Source organism: Pleurodeles waltl, chromosome 8 (genome assembly GCF_031143425.1).
Source record: "Pleurodeles waltl isolate 20211129_DDA chromosome 8, aPleWal1.hap1.20221129, whole genome shotgun sequence".
Classification (NCBI taxonomy): domain Eukaryota; kingdom Metazoa; phylum Chordata; class Amphibia; order Caudata; family Salamandridae; genus Pleurodeles; species Pleurodeles waltl.
In genome coordinates, this window is record NC_090447.1 from 1,248,602,144 (window position 1) to 1,248,622,421 (window position 20,278).

The 20,278-nt window shown below is 45.0% G+C and overlaps 1 protein-coding gene across 2 annotated transcripts in view; it reads right to left on the reverse strand.

Moving 5' to 3' along the window:
* PDS5B (PDS5 cohesin associated factor B) overlaps nucleotides 1-20,278 on the reverse strand; it is an 813,886-nt gene that overhangs the window by 541,935 nt on the left and 251,673 nt on the right. For both annotated transcript variants that reach the window (XM_069205557.1, XM_069205556.1), the window contains exons 13-14: nucleotides 6,968-7,081; nucleotides 3,159-3,240 (exon numbers count right to left, since the gene is read on the reverse strand). In XM_069205557.1, the coding sequence (XP_069061658.1) occupies nucleotides 3,159-3,240; nucleotides 6,968-7,081 (196 nt within the window). The remainder of the gene's footprint in view (nucleotides 1-3,158; nucleotides 3,241-6,967; nucleotides 7,082-20,278) is intronic.

Below are 20,278 nucleotides of genomic sequence, written 5' to 3' on the forward strand. Positions count from 1 at the left end.
GTTGGTAGGTTTTCAGGTGGGACCACTAAGGTGCCCTATAGGGGGTGCACGTATTAATACATCCATCACTGGAATTGGTGAGGATTTATTAATAAGAGATGTTTGAAACCAAACATCCTTATACTGGGACATCACCACTGCATCCGAGCTGAAGTGTGCCAACAGTGTCAGAGTGGTCCCCAGGCCCTCCAGAGACAAAGCCCACCTTGAACACACCTATGTAGCTAGGGAACTCGTATTAATCAGTGTCCAGGACATATATTTAAAATGGCTTCCCTGCACACCTACCAGGTCTAAGAATTGACAAAGAAATAGTTGGGGCATATCTGCTCATGCATATATGGCCACATGGTACTATAATTCACCCTGCCTTAGGGCTGAAAGGCCTGCTGTAGGGGTGACTTACAAGTATTACAAGAAGTGTTTAGATGGCATGGCACACAAGTGTGTGCCATGTCGTGTTTTCACTTTTATGAAGAACCTTGTCACCCAGCCTGTAATGGCAGCTTACATGAGGTTGGTGGTGGGTCCCTTAAAGTGGCACACGTTGTGCTGCAGCTGTTAGGGGCTCTCTTCAGTACCCATGCCCTCAGTATCAAGGGTGCCATTTACTTGGGACTTACAGTGGTGCTAAAGAGCCTAGCCACTTGAGGGTCAAGTGACCAGGTTTCTTGTTTTGGTGAAGGAACAGTGGCATTGGGTGTAGGAAAGTAGCATCTTGACATAGTTACCCCCCTTTTTGCCTGGTGTCAGTATGTTTTGGACTGTAGTGCACTGGGATTCTGCTAACCAAGGCTCCATTGTCAGTGCTCTCTCCCCTAAATTTGGTTACCTGGTAAACGTTTACACCCCACAATTGGCATCCTGTGCCCCCATGTAAGTCCCTAGTATACGCTACTTAGGTACCCAGGGCATTGGTACACAAGGGTCTCCCATGGACTGCATCATGTATTGTGACACCCTTGGGAGCCAATGCAAACTGTGTCTGCAGTCCTGGTATTGCAGCCTGCGTGAAATGGTACATGCACCCTTTTACCACCAATATAAGGTTTACCTTTTTCCCTTATCACTACACTTAGACACTATAAGTCACCCCTCTGGTAGGCCCTTCAGCCCAAGGGCAGGGTGCATGTCCCTAAGAGGGAGGGTACCCCCACAAACCCCAGACTCCATTCCCTGGGCTGTGTAAGTGCAGGGAAGCCATCTTAAGGTATGTAGTGGACACTGGTCAACACGAGTGGTCTAATGAGTGGTCAAGCACAGGCAACATGTTTTGCCTTATCAAAGGCTTCCGCAGGGCTGAAAAGAAAAAACACCAAATTAGCTTGCCTAAGTAAAAAAAACAGCATTGCAGAGGACAATCAATTTTCTGGGAAGTACTAATTCGAAAGATTTGCAAAAGCTGTGGCTTAGAAGTTAATTGACCTACACTGCAATTATGTTATGGTCTTTGAGTAAAACATCTATGGAGTCTAACATTCCACATTGAAGTTTGTTAGATGCAACTTCTTGCCGAACATGGCATGGTCGAGGAAGCCTTTGATAAGATGAAACACACTGGTTGTGCGCATGTTTTCTACATTCTGAAGAAATATCAAGATTAAAGGAAAAGGAAAAAAAAGGAAAATCAACAGACCCATCTGTTTTGCATTTGTCTTATCACATAACTGTCCTTGTATACATTAGGTAATGTTATCTCTTCTTTTTGTCTAAAAGTTTCTAATGTAGGGCCAATAGGTGTCCTGAGAGGTGGGCAACAACAGTTATAAGGTTATAAGGTTAGTACTGACTACCACCGAAGGTAACTCAAGGTCCTATTGAGTATAAAGGACCGTCCTCCGTACCCACATGCCAGTATCTGGGGAGGTGTCCAGGCCACTAAGTCCGCACACCAGTCCAACGGGTCTTAAAAGCTGGTATTTTAAAGGGTTCAGAGACCCCTCCCATCCCTCACCGTACCCTAGCCTCTAAAGAACGGGCTCAGGACCCGAGGTAGGAGGCTCGACTCCGGTCAGCGCCTGAATCAGAAAGCACAATGCCAATCCAGCCTGGGAAGTCGGCAATGAGGATGGGAACAGCACCTCCCAGGGCACAGGTGGCGCCGGGAGCATCAAGATGGTATGAACGCCATCCTGGATCCAAGCATGGATACATGGGTGTCCCGCGTAGCTGAGGCCGAAGCTACTTGTGCTGAGGTCAAAGCTTCTTCCACCGTGGGCGAATCTGCCAGCGAGGAACCCAAAGGGGCCCCTACCTACTCTGTTCCGCCCAAAGGCAATCCAGTGTTGTTAGACTGCCCAAAAACGAGGCGCATAGCCTCCTAAAATTCTTTTAGCTGGGCAGTGGTCTCTCCGGTTCCCCAAAACTCAGGAAGGCGTGGAGTTCGCCCAGACGCAAGCTTGCAGATCTCCCTTCCCATGGGCCGATGGACAGGGTAAGTCGAAGAAGGTTTCGCTTTCTTCAACTTCTTCTTGTGCCTACACGTAACCGTTCATCCTGAGGACTTGATGTGGGATGACAACAAAGGGGGACTCCGCTACCATTCCCAGGACCTTCTTGACCGGTACCTTGACTTTCACAGAAAAGAACTGAAGTCAGCACGCCGGGGTGACGCTTACATAGGACCCACAATGTCCTATCTGGCACGAACTTCGCAGACAACTGACGCAGAGCCAATCAATGCCACCTAACAGAGCGCAGAAGTACTACTCAAGAATTTCTGGATCCAGTCTGATGCCTGAGAGGGAATTCAGAAGTTAAGGAATCTGCAACTAGCAGATATTGCAATGTCTCTGGCAAAATTAACACGTGTGGGAATCTCACCACTCGCTATCTGATCCAGCATTACAGCAACTCGTTTCGGCGAGTACACAGTTCAAATGTGGCAAAGGCAGGAATACATACAACCAGACAAAGCACTGCAACATTTAAATACTGAAACATCTTGTCATACTTAAATTTGACAATTCTAAGTACAAACAACTCTGAAAAGCCCCTCTAGTGTATTGAGGGAGCAGATAGAAAAAATATCATGAAGAAAAAAAAACAGTGTTCAAAAAAATAATTAAAGCTTTTTTTTCTAGGACAATATCACCATCCCTCTACAAAGGGTTCCTATAAAGTGAGTTCTGTCACAAGTGAAGCACTAAAATACTTACTTTGGGTTGTTTAATTAGATCCAGCATGTCCTTTACATGATGCCGTAGCATGTTTTGACATTTCCACATTTCATTCAATGCTCTGCGAGGAAATAAAAGTTCTTAGATGAACAGACTCATTCAGTTTTGTATGCATGGAAACTTCCTTTTCAGATTATTTTAGTAAGTGTCATTCAAATATTTTGCGTACAGAAACTTGATTAAAATAGAGGCTTTCACATGTATTTTTTTAAAACATATGCAAGCAATATAAAACAAACTAGCACGGCTGCTGCCACAGCTTGCACAAACTATTAGAACAACTTAAGCACTATTTAGCCTAATAATTTTAGTCAATTGTGTGCATGGCTGTAGTAAATTGTACAACAAGAAAATTTAATGGATGCCACATTAGACTTCTTTGCCTCAAACCAGATAACTCAAACGGGTAAGTGTACTTCCCGGCTAGTAGTGCTTGCATTTAAAATAAAATTGCTAATCTGTTCCCAGGAAGGGCAGAACCAACTAGACACCAGGGATATTTTTTATACATTTTTTTACATGTGGGGAGCTGCCTCTTAGGCAAAAGTTGCTGCCCTGGGGAGCAATTTTATTTTAAGCCATTTCTGCACCCCCCTTGAGGCCAGATCGGCCTATTTTTCTTAGGCTGATCTGCCCCCAAGGGGGAAAGAAACCACTAGACACCAGGGATTTTTTTGTTTGTTTTTACAGATGGGGAGCAACCCCTTTGGCAAGGGTCACTCCCCTGGGGGGCAATTTTATTTGAGGCCATTTCTGCCCACCTTGGGGGCAGATCTGCCTATTTTTATTAGCCCAATCTGACCCCAAAGGGGACAGAAACCACTAGGTACCAGGGATTTTTTTTTTTTTTTACAGATGGAAAGCGACCTCTTAAGCAAGGGTGCCTCCCCTGGGGGGCAAATTTATTTAAGGTCATTTATGCTCCACTAGGGGGCAGACAGGCCTATTTCTAATAGGCCGATCTGCTCCTAGGGGAGCAGAAACTACTTAGGCACCAGGGATTGGTGTGTGTGTATTGTTTGGAGGGGGGGGGGGTCAGTCCCTTGGGGCAAGGGTCGCTCCCCATGGGGGCACATTACTATTGGCCATTTCTGCCCCCTGCCCGCCCCCCCGGGGGCATATCAGCCAATTTTTGTGCGGCCCATCTGGCCCCAAGGGGGCGGTGGAAGCCCACCAGACAACAGGAAAGAATTTGTTGAAAAAAATAAAAAGAAGGTGGGGATATGGCCAAATAAATGGGGACAAAGTTGTTCTGCCCACCGGTGGGCAGGGGTGGGGAGGTGCAGAAAGCCTACTAGATGCAGAGGAATTAAAAGATAAAAATAGTGGGGTGGTGGCTACCAACCGGTATGGGCCTGGTTATGCCCCCATCCCAACTGAAGGGGGTAACAGTCTTAAAGCTCTCCTCCCCGCACACTAAAAGATCTTATCACAATGGCAAGCAAGAGGAAATTTGATTATTTTGGGTTTTGGTTTTATGCTTGGACCATGAGAGCTTGGCTAACTTTCAAAATCGTTCCACTTGGAATGGTGAGGGCTGCACATTTTGGTCTTTGGGTCACTGCCATGTAGAAAAATCTACGAGACCTAGACACATCTGAAAGCTAAACATCCTGATGAGTCCAGGGTGGTGCGCTTCACATGCACCCCGTAACATTTTTTTTTTTTTTTACCCACAATGCCCTGCAAACCTCTAACTTTGCTTGAAATCACACATTTTTCCCACATTTTTGTAACGGAACCTTCCGGAATCTGCAGGAATCCACAAAATTCCTGCCACCCAGCATTGTCGCATATATACAGATAAAAATTCTACCCCACTTGTAAGCCTGAAAACGTTTTTTTTTCAATCTGCCCTTTAGGACCCGCTTGTGGTTCCCCCTAAATTTAGACAAGTTTTTGGCTCTTCCCTGTCACAGGCACTTGGCCCACCTACACAGCAAGTGAGGTATGATTTTATCGGGACACTGAGGGGAATGTCAGGTAGTAGGAAATCTGTGCCGGTGTGGTGAGCCCACACAGAAATGTGAGAAAAATGAGATTTTTTTTTTTTATAGCTAAATTTGAGGTTTGCCGAGGATTCTGGGTAAGAAAACACTGGGAGATCCACGAACGTCACACCTCCCTGAACTCCCTTGAGCGTCTAGTTTTCAGAAATGTCTGGGTTTGTTAGGTTTCCCTTGATGGCTGCTGAGCCTAGGACCAGAACTTTCTATCACCGAAATGTGCAAGGGGTTCTGAGTAACAGCACCTCGTGAAAGCGCCACAGGTTACCCCATTCCGGGTTCCCCTAGGTGTCAAGTTTTCAAAAATGCACAGGTTTGGTAGGTTTCCCGAGGTTCCAGCTGAGCTAGAGGCCAAAATCCACAGCTAGGCCCTTTCCAGAAAAACTGATTTCAATGTAAAAATGTCATGTGGCCATGTTGCGTTTCCTGTCGCGGGCATTAAGCCTACCCACATAAGTGAGGTACCAATTTTATCTGGAGACTTGGGGGAACACAAAATAGAAGAACAAGTGTTATTGCCCCTTGCCTTTCTCCACAGTGTGTAAAAAAGACTTCTATTTGAGAAATGCCCTATAATTCACATGCTGGTATGGGGGCCCCAGAATTCAGAGATGTGCAAATAACCACTGCTTCTCAACACCTTATACTGTGCCCATTTTGGAAATACAAAAGGTTTCCTTGATACCTATTTTTCACTCCTTATATTTCACCAAATGAATTGCTCTATACCCGGTATACAATGAAAACCCATTGCAAGGTGCAGCTCATTTATTGGGTCTGGGTACCTAGGGCTCTTAATGAACCTATAAGCCCTATATATACCAGCAAACAGAAGAGTTCGGCAGACGTAACGGTATATTATTTGTACACATCTGCCATAGCTGGAAAAAGTTATAGAAAAAAACATGACGAGAAATGGCTCTTTTTTTAACCTCAATTTCAACATTTTCTTTATTTTAGTTGTCACTTTTTGTAGGAAAACCTTGAAGGATCTATACAAGTGACCCCTTGCTGAATTCAGAAATTTGTCTACATTTCGGAAATGTTTAGCTGTCTAGGATCCAGTATTGGTTTCATACCCATTTCTGGCGCTAACGGGAAGGAGGCTGAAAGCACAAAAAATAGTAAAAATGAGGTTTGTCCCAGTAAAATGCTAAAATAGTGTTGAAAATGTTGGTTTAATGATTCAAGTCTTCCTGTTCCTGAATGCTGGGAAGATGGTGATTTTAGCACCACAAACCTTTTGATGATGCCATTTTCATGGGAAAAAACACAAGCTTTCTTCTGCACCCCCTCCCCCTAACCCCCATTAAAAATATATATATATATTAAAACGAAATTTGCAGTGTATTTTGGCTAATGTCTTAGTCGCTTTCAGGGGAATCAACAAACTAGGAGTACCCCTAGAATCCCTAGGATTTTGGAAAAAAAGGACATCAACTTGGCGTAGTTAGCTTACGTGGGCAAACATCTATGAGGACCTAAGTGCGAACTGCCCCAAATAGCCAAAAAAAAGGCCTGCCACCTGAGGGGAAAAAGGTCTGACACCAAAGGAGTTAAGTCTATTAACAAACAAAACTGTCATCTGTACAATTATTTGGACACCTAATATAGAATCTTTTGCTTTATGTTAAAATAGGAGCAATTACGTTAAAATTAAAATACATGCCAGTCTAACATTGCTTTTCTACAAAGGCAGACATTTAAATACTATAAATGTTAACTCGGTTAAAACAACTGTTAATTAAAACAAATATGAGAATTAAAGGGAAAAAGACATACTTTACAGCATTGGGGTCCAGTGTCGCATATAAATAGTACAAGCATTTCATTCGTTCTGTTGTATCTAAATTGTGAGGAACCATATACTGCGCGAAGATGCGTTCAACAAGCAACCTAAACAAAATGAAATTGCAATTAACAGACAGTTTGTGCAAAATCTGTAGTTTTTATGTGCACAGAATTTCATGCACAGATAGCACAGTCATAGCAGAAGTCAGGGAGTCACATTTTGCAGTACCTGCGTAATAAGTGCAGCACTCTTAAGTCAGGAAAATGAACTATTCAAATACTTCAAACATGATTTTTTGTACAATTTCAGAATTGCCTTAAATGTGCCAAATACAGTTAAATAGCTTTGGAAACAGAGTGCTAAGTTTTGAAATCCGTAATTATCAGTGTTTATTCAGTAGCCTAGCCTCAAAATGGTTGAAAACTGTGTTTCCAGTGCTTACAAAGCATGTTTTTTGCAGTGTGTCAGAAAACACATATTTAAATTAAAGGAAAACACAAGCTTTGCGGTGTCTTCCCCTGGCAGTGCGTCCAAAAGGCTTGTGTTTGACTGTTTTTAGCATAGAACGTCTCTGTATTGTACTCCACTCACACTCCCTTACCTCTCACACTCACGCTGTCAGGATTTGTCTGGTTTACAGGACTACTAACGGATGAAAAAAATAAAGAGTGATATATTTAAATTATCAATAAATTCCTGGGGACGTGGTCAGGAAGGCCAACAAGGTGCACGGTGATCGAGCTTTAGGCGTGCTTCCGTCGCCCAAATTGTATCCTCCAGCAACTCTCCTGACAGCTACACGTTGGCATCCTCTGGAGGCAATTAACCCCCCCCTCCTCCCCCTAGGTGGTAATCAACGGCTTCAGCATAGACTCACGGAGGCGGTCGGATCTGCACCACTGACTTGACCTGAGCCGATCTCTGTTGCCGTCTCTGTTCTGCTTTGGCGAAGGGACGGGGCCGATCGCAATGAGAATCCCGTGCTTCCAGTTAGGAGGAGGAGGCGGCGGCGGGGACCTTATCCCCCTCCTCGCCCTGATGTGATTTTTTATTTTATATAATTGTTATTTTTTACATAATAGACAATTTAAGATTAAAGAACAACGAGGCAACATTGTGACCAGTACATTTATATTATATCCACCTTTAGCGTTTAGCAATATAAATATCTTTGTCTAGTTTGGACCATAAGAGAGGAGAGGATGTTTTTGTTAAAAGTCGGGTTGTGTAAAAAATTGCCTGTCTTTCTGGTGAAACAGACCCAAAACCACCATACTTTATATTTCAGCATAGATTTCCTTATATTGGTCCAGTTTGACTGTGGGATGGGGTTGATGTTATATTTGTTGCATGGAGCTTCCCATGACTGGTGGATCTGGTCTGTAAGTGTTGGTGATACTTTTTTAAGTGTATTGTAAATTATGGAAACTTTGCGGTTCTTAGCAAATACATATTGAAGAAAATGTAGACAGTCAGTCTTGTGTGGTCTTTTAAAGCCTCTAATAGCAACTTTTAGGGACAGAAAATCGTAAAAGTCAATTGGTCGAGGATTTAATTTAGAAGCTAGTGTAGCAAAGGTTATAGGGTTTGGGGGATGAATAAAGTCTTTAACGTATAGAATGCCAGCTGAAGACCATTCTTCCCAGACTGAAAAGTTACAGTTGAGTTGATTGTTGGATTGAACCACACAGAGGCAAACTGTGAGCCTTTGATTTTATGAGGGAAGCGTTTGTCCACATTTTTGATAGCACAAATGAAGTCTTTAATAATTTAGTAAGAATGAGATATCAATATGTTTGGCTGTTTGACCATTGATCAGGCGAAGTGGAAAATCGAGGTCTCACTCAATGTCCACCCAAGGTGGGTGATTTGGCACAGACTAGCTCAACCTGGAGGGAAAGCCGGATGTAATGCCCGGACTGTCCTTCAAAGCCTGGTCTGTGTGTGGCTGGCTGTTTCAGGAGTTACCACACAGAATTGCTGGGAACTACCGTGAGCGTAAACTGCCATTTTATATTTTCATATGTTCAGTTTCAATGTTGGAATTACTGTCATGTATTCAGTTAGAGCTTTTGTGTTTGTAGTTTTGTTCTTATTTATAATTAGTTAGTGGTTTCTTTGTTGTTTAAAAACAACAAAGAAACCACTTTGGAGTGGCGCGCTCGGCTGGAGGTGTGTGTGTGGAGTGGCACGCTCGGCTAGAGGTGTGTGTGTGTGGGTGGAGTGGCGCGCTCGGCTGGAGGTGTGTGTGTGTGTGTGTGTGTGTGTGTGGAGTGGCGCGCTCGGCTGGAGGTGTGTGTGTGTGTGTGTGTGTGTGGGGGTGGAGTGGCGCGCTCGGCTGGAGGTGTGTGTGTGTGTGGGGGTGGAGTGGCGCGCTCGGCTGGAGGTGTGCGTGTGTGTGGGGGTGGAGTGGCGCGATCGGCTGGAGGTGTGTGTGTGGGGGTGGAGTGGCGCGCTCGGCTGGAGGTGTGTGTGTGTGTGTGGGGGGGTGGAGTGGCGCGCTCGGCTGGAGGTGTGTGTGGAGTGGCGCGCTCGGCTGGAGGTGTGTGTGTGTGGAGTGGCGCGCTCGGCTGGAGGTGTGTGTGTGGAGTGGCGCGCTCGGCTGGAGGTGTGTGTGTGTGTGTGTGGAATGGCGCGCTCGGCTGGAGGTGTGTGTGTGTGGAGTGGCACGCTCGGCTGGAGTTGTGTGTGTGTGTGTGTAGTGGCGCTTGGCTGGCATGGAGTCGTGCTTGGATGGCAGTGTGCCAAATCCAACCAGTATGTGTGGTAAAAATGACAAAACCTGCTCCGCTGTAATCAGGCGTCGCAGCACACCCTTGACACGCTAGGTGTCTCTAGTGCATCCCTGATGATGAAGCATGCCATCAACTTGGTTAGTGTGTGAGGTGTCTTTTTAACATAACCCAAGTGTGTTTCTTTTCACAATTTTAGTGTTTGGAAATCGCAGGAGTAGGTAGACACATCAGAATGATCTATTACAAAACTACCTATGTTGGGGGGGGGGGGCTTGATGGACCTACGTTTATGGTCCCGGGAACAGGCCATCATCTAGGGAAACCTACCAAACCCAGACATTTTTTTTAAACTAGACACCCTAAGGAGTCCAGGGAGGTGTGGCTTCCATGGATCCCCCAACATTTTCTTACCCAGACTACTATGCAAATCTCAAAACGTGCTTATAAAAAAAGCATATTTTCTACACTTTTCTTGGTAGGATCACCGCTCCGGCAAACGTTTCCTACCACCCAGCATTCCCCTCAGTCTCGCAAGTAAAATGATACCTAACTTGTGTGGGTCCTCAAAGCAGAGTCAGCCTAAAGATGAATAAAAGAAAAAATGTGCTTAGCAACTCGCTGTGATATCCCCTTAATCTCTACAGGTTTTTGGCCCTTTTCTGTTGCAGGCACCTGGGCCATCCACACAAGTGAGGTATCATTTTTATCGGGAGACTTGGGGGAATGCTGGGTGGAAGGAGATTTGTGGCTCCTCTCAGATTCCAGAACTTTCTGTCACCCAAAGTGAGGAAACAGTGTTTTTTAAGCCACATTTTGAGGTTTACAAAGGATTCCGGGTAACAGAACCTGGTGAGAGGCCCACAAGCCACCCCAACTTGGATTCGCCTAGGTGTCTAGTTTGAAAAAATGCACAGGTGTGGTAGGTTTCCCTAGGTGCCGGGTGAGCTAGATGTCAAAATCCACAGCTAGGCACTTTCCAAATAACACGTCGGATTTCAATGTAAAATGTGATGTATCCATGTTGCATTTCCTGTCGCAGGCTTTAGGCCTACCCATGTAAGTGAGGTACCATTTTTATCTGGAGACTTGGGAGAACACAGAATAGAAGAACACGTGTTATTGCCCCTTGACTTGGTCTACATTTTTTCCTTCCAAATGTAAGAGAGTGTGTAAAAAAGACATCTATTTGAGAAATGCCCTGTAATTCACATGCTAGTTTGGGGACCGCGGAATTCAGAGGCGTGCAAATAACTAATGCTTCTCAACACCTTATCTTGTGCCCATTTTGGAAACACAAAGGTTTGCTTAATACCTATTTTTCAATGTTTATATTTCACCAAATGAATTACTGTATACTCGGTATAGAATGAAAACCCATTGCAAGGTGCAGCTCCTTTGTTGGCTCTGGGTACCTAGGGATCTTGATGAAACTACAAGCCCTATATATCCCTGCAACCAGAAGAGTCAAGCAGATGTAAAGGTATATTGATTTTGTAAATCCGACATGGAAGGAAAAAGTTAGAGTAAAACGTGGAGAATTGGCTGGTTTTTTTTTTTTTCACCTCAGTTTCATTTAAAAAAAAAAAATTTAGCTGTTATTTTCTGTAGGAAAACCTTATAGGATCTACACAAACGACCCCATGCTGAATTCAGATTTTTGTCTACTTTTCAGAAATGTTTAGGTTACCGGGATCCAGCATTGGTTTCATAACCACTGGAAGAAGGCTGAAAGCACAAAAAATAGTAAAAATGGGGTATGTCTCAGTAGAATGCCCAAATTGTGTTGAGAAGTGTGGTTTTCTGATTCAAGTCTGCCTGTTCCTCAAAGCTGGGAAGATGGTGATTTTAGTACCGAAAACCCTTTGTTGATGCCATTTTCAGGGAAATAAATTGCCTTCTTCTGCAGCCCTTTTTTTCCATTAAAAAAAAAAAAAAAAGAAAACACAACATTTTTGTTGTATTTTGCCCAATTTCTTGGTCTCCTCCAGGGGAACCCACAAACTCTGGGTACCTCTAGAATCAGAAAAAAAAATGCAAATTTGGCGTGGGTAGCTTATGTGGACAAAGTTAAGACAGCCTAAGCGAGAACTGCCCCAAATAGCCAAAAAAAGGCCTGGCACCTGAGGGGGAAAAGGCCTGGCAGCAAAGGGGTTAGTAGCTGTAATGTTAGTGGATTTATTTGCATCCTCAAGGGTCAGAGCAAGGAGTCTCCCAGCTTTGTTGCATTCTAGATAGTTTTTAGTTTTCAATTTGCATGACCATACAAGTGCTCTTTCACTTAAGATTTTATTGTATTTGTATTTAGTCTGTTTTAATTTTATATGTAGTGTTTGTGTTGAGATTTTCTTACCTGTCCTTTTCTAATAATTGGACTTGTTTTTATTTGACATTAAGCCGATCATCTCACCCCTCATTGTGGCTTTCATCGCGTCCCATTTTGTGCATTCATCTACCTCTAAGGATGAGTTATCTTCAAATAAATTGGACAGCGCTTGGGCAATGAAGTCTCTGGAAATAGGATCCTCGAGAATTTAATCAGGCATTCTCCAGGAGATTGATTTAGGTTGGGAGGCGGAGATATTTAGGGTCAGTGTGATGCGTGCATGGGCCAATATTAGAATTTGAATAGACGGATTGGAAGTGGAGTGAACCAGAGAATTGCTAATGAAGAAATAGTCAATCCTGGATAAGGAGATGTGGGTGTATGAGTAACAGGTAAACTCACTTCCACAGTTGGATTATGAAGATGCCAAATATAAATTTAATCATGGTCTTTCATGAACTTGTGGGCCAGGGCGTGTGATCGATTGGGCCTGTATATGTATTGTCGGATTCTGTCCCGGATGGTACTGAAAGGTAAGATAAAATCACCTGCTAAGGTAAGTTTACTGTTAAGTAGAATTTAATGTCATCTGCAGTTTAGAGATGACCAGAATGGTTCATCCGACGTTGGGACATAAATGTTTGCAGTGTAAAAGGAGGAGACGTTTTTTGCAATTTTGGATACGAGTCATCTGCTCTGAACGTCATGAGAAATAGTTTTGGTTTCCATCTTTCTTCTTTGAAGCTGGTGAGTATGCATAATCAGAAACCCAAGTGTGTTGCATGCTACAGGCTTCCTTCAGCCTGGCTCTTTCTTCTTGATAGAGGATGAGATCACAGCACTAATCTATTTGATAGGGTGATTCAACCCCTTGGTGTTAAGGAAGATAATTTGAAGTGATATGCACATAGGAAGCCTGTGTGCAGAGGGAGGAAGACTTCATTGGAGAAAGGAGACCTGAGTGACCACAAGGTGACAGGTAACGTGAAGAAAAGCACAACGTGTAAATTGGATAAGAAACATCCAAAAATTAAGCAACAACATTGTACTGACTTTCAGTGTGATTAAACAAAACATCATGAAAAAAGCTGAAAACAAGCCCAAAACCCCTGCCAAATGAGGAAAAAAAAAAGAGGAGGACTTCAGAACGGAAGAATCGCAGCCGGACTGGAGAGCCGTACCCAAGAGAAACTGTGCTGCTAGGAACAACATATATACATTAACAGTAGTTGAACGAGAGTAATCAAAAACAGAAAAAAAAACAGTGGAACAACATTGTGCTGGCTGATGAGTAAAATGTTTAGATAACAAAAGTTCTTCTATTCAAGAAGTATCTCAGCAAACAACAAATCAGCAAAAATCATATAGAATTTTCCGATCAATGTGAAGAACATTAACAAGTTACTAAGAAGTAAAAAAAGAGATCAACCCTTAGCTGGTAAATAGTGGAGTCCGTGTAATTGACCAAATAACCATAATCTAAATAAGTTATAACATGAATCTATATAAGCATGTATAGTTGTGGTTGTTAGGGAGGGCACACCAGCGCCAGTATTAGTAGAGCTAAGTATACATTGTGTCTAGTAACTCAATTTAAAAAGCAAAGTCTAAACCACATAGCAAGCGCTAAATCCTTGACTTGCATGGATGGTAAGAGCAGTAGAGCTGAAAAAGAAAAATTACTGCTGAGCTTCCCGGATAAGAGGGAAGAACTAACAGAACTGTAAAGAATTTCACAGACTTTAACCAAATTGAAGGAAACTGGTGCACTAACAAGGAGGTACACTGTGCAGAGTCCAGTGGATCCCCGATGGGTTTGCAGAGGGAAAAGAAGTTAGGAGTAATGCTCTATTCTGTGGTAGTGTAGGCAACCGGTTAGGCTTATCAGAGAGTAGTGCTAAGCATTTGTTGTACTCGCATGGGCAATAAATGAGACACACTCAAAGAATAAATCTGAGACCAAATTAGAAAAATAAAACTTATTTTTATATATATTTCAAACCCAAGATTGTTGTCATAAGGTAAGTATGTGTTCAAGCACAAATACTTTTTAGTTACAAAAATCGACAGTCCAAAGTCGGAGGTATTCAATGTTAACCTATGGAAGGAAAACACATTCAGCAAACTAGCACCTATTGACGACTCAAAGGACCAATCTTGCAGTTTAGGCAAACACTGTGCAAGGGTCAGGACCACACCATAAGGTCACTCCAGGCAGCACTGGGGCTACAGAGGTGCAGTACGTGTCGGTGTCCAATGTATTTCAAAGGGGATTGGTCTCCGTGGATTTAGGCTGCAGGCTAGAACTGGGTGTCCTGTTTGGGGGAGCCACAGAGTGGGCTCAGGTCTTGCAAAGCTCAAGGACGTAAGAACCCCAGTGGTCCTCTTCTCCTCAGCGTCCGGATGCAGAGGGTTCTTGGATCGGATGCCTGTCACAGGTGCACTTGCAGTTGAGTGGGACCCACAGAACAAGCTGCAGGCGTGGACTGCAGGAACAGTCAGGGTGAACCAGCAAGTGTGCTCAAGTCTCACGAGCCGGGGGGAATGTGGTGACACCAGTGGTCCTCTTCTCAGTCCGGGGTGTGTGGGTGCAGAGGTGCAGCGTACCATTGAGTTTACTGTCACCAGCTGAGGGGGGCCTGCACAAAGAGGCTCAGGCATCAGTGTGGAGGTCACAATGGGAAAACCCACAATGGACCTGGCTGCAGTGGTTTGGTGGTCCGGAGTTTTCTTCAGAGGTTCTTTGGTGCCTGCAATGATGCAGGGGAGCAGCTTCGCTACCACACAGGAGTTCCTTGTGCTAGGGTGAAGGTAGGCAGTCTTCCCAGGCTTTTGGAAGTTTCAGCAGCTGGATGATAAGGTGTCTTTCTTCATAATTGTCCAAGTCAACAGGCAGGCTGGAAAGGCTGCCGCCGAGTCAGTCACGGTCTTTCGTTCATGCTTTTGGCGTCTCTAGACTGTCCTTCAGGTCAACAGGGATCGGAGTTCTAGGGTTCAGGGGTGTCACTAAATACTCAACTTAGGGGCGTTACAGGGAGTGCCAGAGGGCAGCCAATGGATTGCCCACCTATAGGGTGAATAAACTCTTTCTATGACCACTTCCGTTGGGAAGTGGGGATAACTCTGAACCCAGTGGCCCAATTCCATCCAAACAAAGATTTAAAATGTGGGGTCCACTTCAGCTCATCCACCTTGTGGGTGGGACTGGCATAAAGTGGGCACACCTAATCTGCCTAATTTTCTTGCTTGTTCTGCTGCCAAAAGTGGGGTCAAGACAGGAGAAATGGTTATCTCCGCCATTTGGAGAGACCTGGGTCGCATTACAAAGGCAGCAAGGCCTTTGAAGCTTCCCGCCCTGGAATGTCATTTCTGCCTGGAGGAGGTGTCAACACCCTGGCCCAGTGCAGGCTTTTGTCTCTGGGCCTGGAGAGTGCTGGCTCTCAGCTTGAGGGGGTCAGTAACGCGGCTAAGGTGGCTGAACTAGTCAGAAACAGTCAGTTAACACACTAGTAGTTTGTAGGTTTTCTGGGGCACCTCTAAGGTGCCCTCTGGTTGCAGGTACTGGTAAATCGAACACTGGCATCAGTGTGGGTTCACCAATACGAGATGTTTGATAAGAAACATCACAATATTCAGTGAAGCCATCATGCAGCTGGGAAACTCGAAGTGACCACTGTCCAGCACATGTAATTACAATGGCTTCCCTGGTCACTTACTATATCTGAGAATCGACAAAGGCATAGCAGGGGCATTTCTACTTGTGCAGTGGCGATTACATGCTGTGCTAGGGGACATGGCACACAGGCTGTGTGTCATGTCATGCTTTCACTTTTGTCTGCACAAAGACATGCAGCCTGCAATAGCAGCCTGTCGTGTGCATGGTGAGGGGTCCCTTAGGGTGGCACAATTTGTGTTGCCGCTTTTAAGGACCCTCCTTAGTACCCCAGGCCCTAGGTACGAGAGGTAAAATTTACTAGGGACTTAAAGAGGGTGCTAAAGGTTTTGCCAATGTAAGAATGTGAAGTCTTGGAGAAAGAGATCTGGCACTGGGGACCTGGTTAGCACAATGACAAGGGAAAGGGTCCCATGGTCAGCCCAATGGGGGAAATTGGATAATACACCAGAGTGGTCCCCCGGCTTGCAGAGGAAACAACACTGCAACTAGTACATTCTGGGCCCGATAACGGAATGTTACTACAAGCAATACGGGCCTCACGAACAGCCCTGGAGGGTGGACTAGGAGAGTTAAAGTCCAAGGTTATCCTCCTTCGCCAGGACTTGCAGAACGTGGAGTAAAGGGTTATCATTGCTGGGGGCCAGGGTCTCAGAGCTCAAGGAAACAGTACAGACACTTAGGAAGGAGATGCTAGATATGCACTTGGTGTCCAAGGACATGGTGTGGAGGATGGAAGACACAGAAAACCGGGCACGAAGGAACAATCTGCACTTCGTAGGGTTTCCCAAAGGGGTGGAGGGCCAGAACATGCACCACTTTTTGGGGGGGATGGCTTGCACGAACATTCCCCGAAGACAAATTCTCACCTTGCTTTATGATAGAGTGGGCTCATCGAGCAATGACTAACAAGCCTCTACCAAGGGCCCCCTCCCTGACCAGTCATAGCCAGATTCTTAAACTATTAAGATAGAGACTTGATCCCCTCAGAAAGAACGAAAATAATAGAATTTCTCCACGATAATGCCTTAATCCAAATATCCCCTGATTACACGCAAGAAGTCCAGCGCCAAAGACGCACATTTGATGCTGTCAAAGCAAAACTAAGGGCCATCCAACTGAAATATATGCGGTTATTCCTGGCCAAACTAAAAGTCCTTCATCAAAGCAAGGCCTACTTCTTTCAAACACCTGAGGAGGCCTGGGGGTGGTTGGAAGAGCACCCCTGAAAACAGCCCATGGGGGAACAAAGACGTGAAAGAGCAAAGCCCCGGAGGAAATTTGCCCCAGAGACAGAGCAACATTGATCCACGAATAAGGGTCAGCCTCCCAGAAACAGAAAGGAGGGGCGAGGGGGGTGCCTGTCCTAGTCACTGGGGAGGCTCACTTCATCCATATCAGACTCAAAGGAGGAAAACTCAACCAACATAAACATAAAAAGAAGCAAAGTCTCTACTAAATCTCTTCCATCATCCAGATAGCACCCCAGCACTAAGCAGGAAGAATCAGCGGATTCCCGGGACCCCATGGCAGTGGCTATAGGCAATCTAGAGGAGACGCCAATGGAAAAAGGCTTCACAGCCAGGTCAAGCTATATCTGATTAACTTGAGACACTATTAATCAACAAAATAATATGAAAAACTAAGGTGCACAGCAGATGTCCTACATTTTCTGGGTCTGCCGAGTGGCGATTTTAATGACATGATCAACCCAGCCATGGACCGCGTGGGTCCCCGCCATCTCACTTGAAAAATACCCCACTGACTGAATGGGCAGGGACCCTGGGGCTGACAGACCTCTGGTAGCGTTGTCACTTAGACACCAGACAATACTCATACATCTCAGGGGCACACAGAGTTTTTCTCGCCTTGATTATATACTAGCAACCACGGGTTAAGTGGGGGAGATCACAGAGACGAAATACCTAGCAAGAGGGCTGTAGAGCCATTAACCCCTTTGGTTAGTGATAGTAGGAATCAGGCCAAGGCGAAAGAAGGACTTCTAGAGATTGAACGCATGGGAATTGAAAGATGACAGGGTGGCCTGGGAGTTCAGGGCTGAGATCAAGATATACTTTAAGGAAAATAAAGACTCAGTGACATCCACAGTCACAGTTTGGGAAGACGACAAACAGTCCTTAGAGACAGAGCCCAGAACATAAATGCGCACAAAAAGAAAAGGGAGAAACAGGAAATGGAGTCTCTGGAACTCCAGCTACTTGAGCTGGGGGAGAGGCTGCTAACATTCGAAGACCACACCACCCTCCGTAAAATCATGAACCTTTGTATACACATCAGGCATTAGCACGTGGGCAGCACTACCTATATGAGGTGGGGGATAGAGCAGGCAAACTTATGGCATGGCTTAGCAGTAGGGGGCGAGAGAGAGGCTGGTTGAGTAGTCAAAAAAAGGGGGTCGGGCACCAAGTTCACCCCACTGACCAAGAAATAGCCACAGAATTTGTTCGATTTTATGAGGCTTTATATCGAAAACAGAAGCTGGCCCATGAAGTACCTAAATGAAGTACAACTGCCACAATTGTCCCAAGAAGACAAGGTCTGCTGGAGCTAGAGTTGGAATGATCAGAAATCAGAGAAGCAATAGGGAAACTGAAGTCTGGGAAAACACCCAGGCCCAATGGGCTCCCAGTAGTACTCTTAAACAGAATGCTGCCATCATGAGTCCGCACCTTCTCCGTATGTACAATGAAGCTAAGGAAAGGGGCAGCCTCCCCTGGGATCTGACACGAGCAACAATAGTGGTTATCCAGAAGGTGGGAAAGCCCCCAACGAAGTGCATCTCTTACTGCCCAATATCCTTCCTGAACATGGAGACAAAAATGTTAGCAACAATACTGAAAACATGATAGATAAATGTTCATCAGGACAAGTCAGGCTTTATGCCAAAGAGGTCCACAAGGCTCAACCTCCGGAGGCTGCACAATTGGCTAGACAAAGTGACTCAGAGGCAGACTCCTCACATGATCTTGTCAGTAGACTCCAAAGAGGTGTTTGATATGGTCAACTGGTTCTACATGAGGCAGCTGTTGGAGAGATTTGGGTTCGGACCCCAACTCTTGGATTGGATAACTTGGTTGTACATGGGCCCGTCAGTAGCGGTCTGTGTGAATGGGGCCACATCCACTGAATTTCGCATGGAGAGGGATGCATCTCACCCCTGTTGTTCGCCCTGGTGCTAGAACCCCTAGCATGTATTGTACAGTTTCGCTCTGAAATCTTGGGCTTCCAAATCCAAGAAGGAAGAAGTGAGGATGAAAAGATATCGCTATAGGCAGACAAGGTCCTACTATATATTACCAACCATATGGAATAACTCCCTCAGATATTGCACACATTTGAACAGTTGGCAAATACTCAGTGTACAAGATTAATTGGTCCAAATCAAGCTTATACTGGGTCGGGGTTGGGGTTGAAACAGGAGAGTTACAACCTCCCAGCAACCAGAGAATGGTAGATTTAGGTACCTAGGGGTCCAAGTGAAAGTAAATCAGGAACGATCCTTAGATCGTAAAATTCAGACAGTTATGGTGACTGCTACAAGGATATGGAAAGGTGGGCGATTCCACCGTTAACACTGCTGGGCAAGGCGGCACTATACAAGACGATAGTCCTGCCAAAAATTACTGTATGCCCTAGAAAAATACATACGTTTCTGTCCCAGAGGATGTCTTCACCAGACTAGAGGGACTGACTCACAAATTCCTTTGGAACAGAAACACCTTCACATAAGTGGGAGGGGGTTGGGGGGGATTGGGGCCTATCACTGGGCGGCACACCTTATAGTGATAAACTACTAGATATACTCCCCAGGGGATCACCTAACATACTTATTGGAAAAAAAAGTCAGTTCGAGATGAGATCATTCCTTCACTACCTCTATTGAGGAGGGGGAAGTGGGGGTTGGGGCACTCGGGGGCTACTGTTGCCAACACAACTGGAAATAGAGGCCTGGAAGAAAGCTAGCAAAAGTACAGGGTAGCATATTAAACACACAAGAGAAACCCCCCTGAAGAAAGGTTCACAGCTGAAAGAGATTGGGAAACTTAAAGGTTTTGGGTCCTGGGACATGATTGGGATTTCCTGGTTGGGTGACATGACAGATAATGGAGAACGTAAGTCTTTTGACACCCTGTCAACAGAGTATTGAATGTCTCATACACAACACTACAAAAACATACAATTTGCGCATGCCTGGAATGCAGAGGTTGGATGTGGCAAACCTCCCCAAATATGCCCCACTGGAAGGGAGGTTACGGCTGGGGCAACTGGAGCTGAAAGCGATTTCCTAGACGGTCAGGACCATTACCAATAATATGCCAGACAGGCTGGGAGGCTTGAGAGAATGATGTGAACAGGACCTAAGAACACTGGACAATACTGACTGGGAGGCGGCCCTGTTGCACCAATGGAAGGTGGCGATTAAATCCTGTCTAAACTTGATACAGTATAAAATTCTCCACAGAGACTACTGTGACAGAATAGGAGTACATAGACGTGGGAGGGCCGTGTTGCCTGATTGTTTGAGCTGTGTAACGCAGAGAGAGGCGTT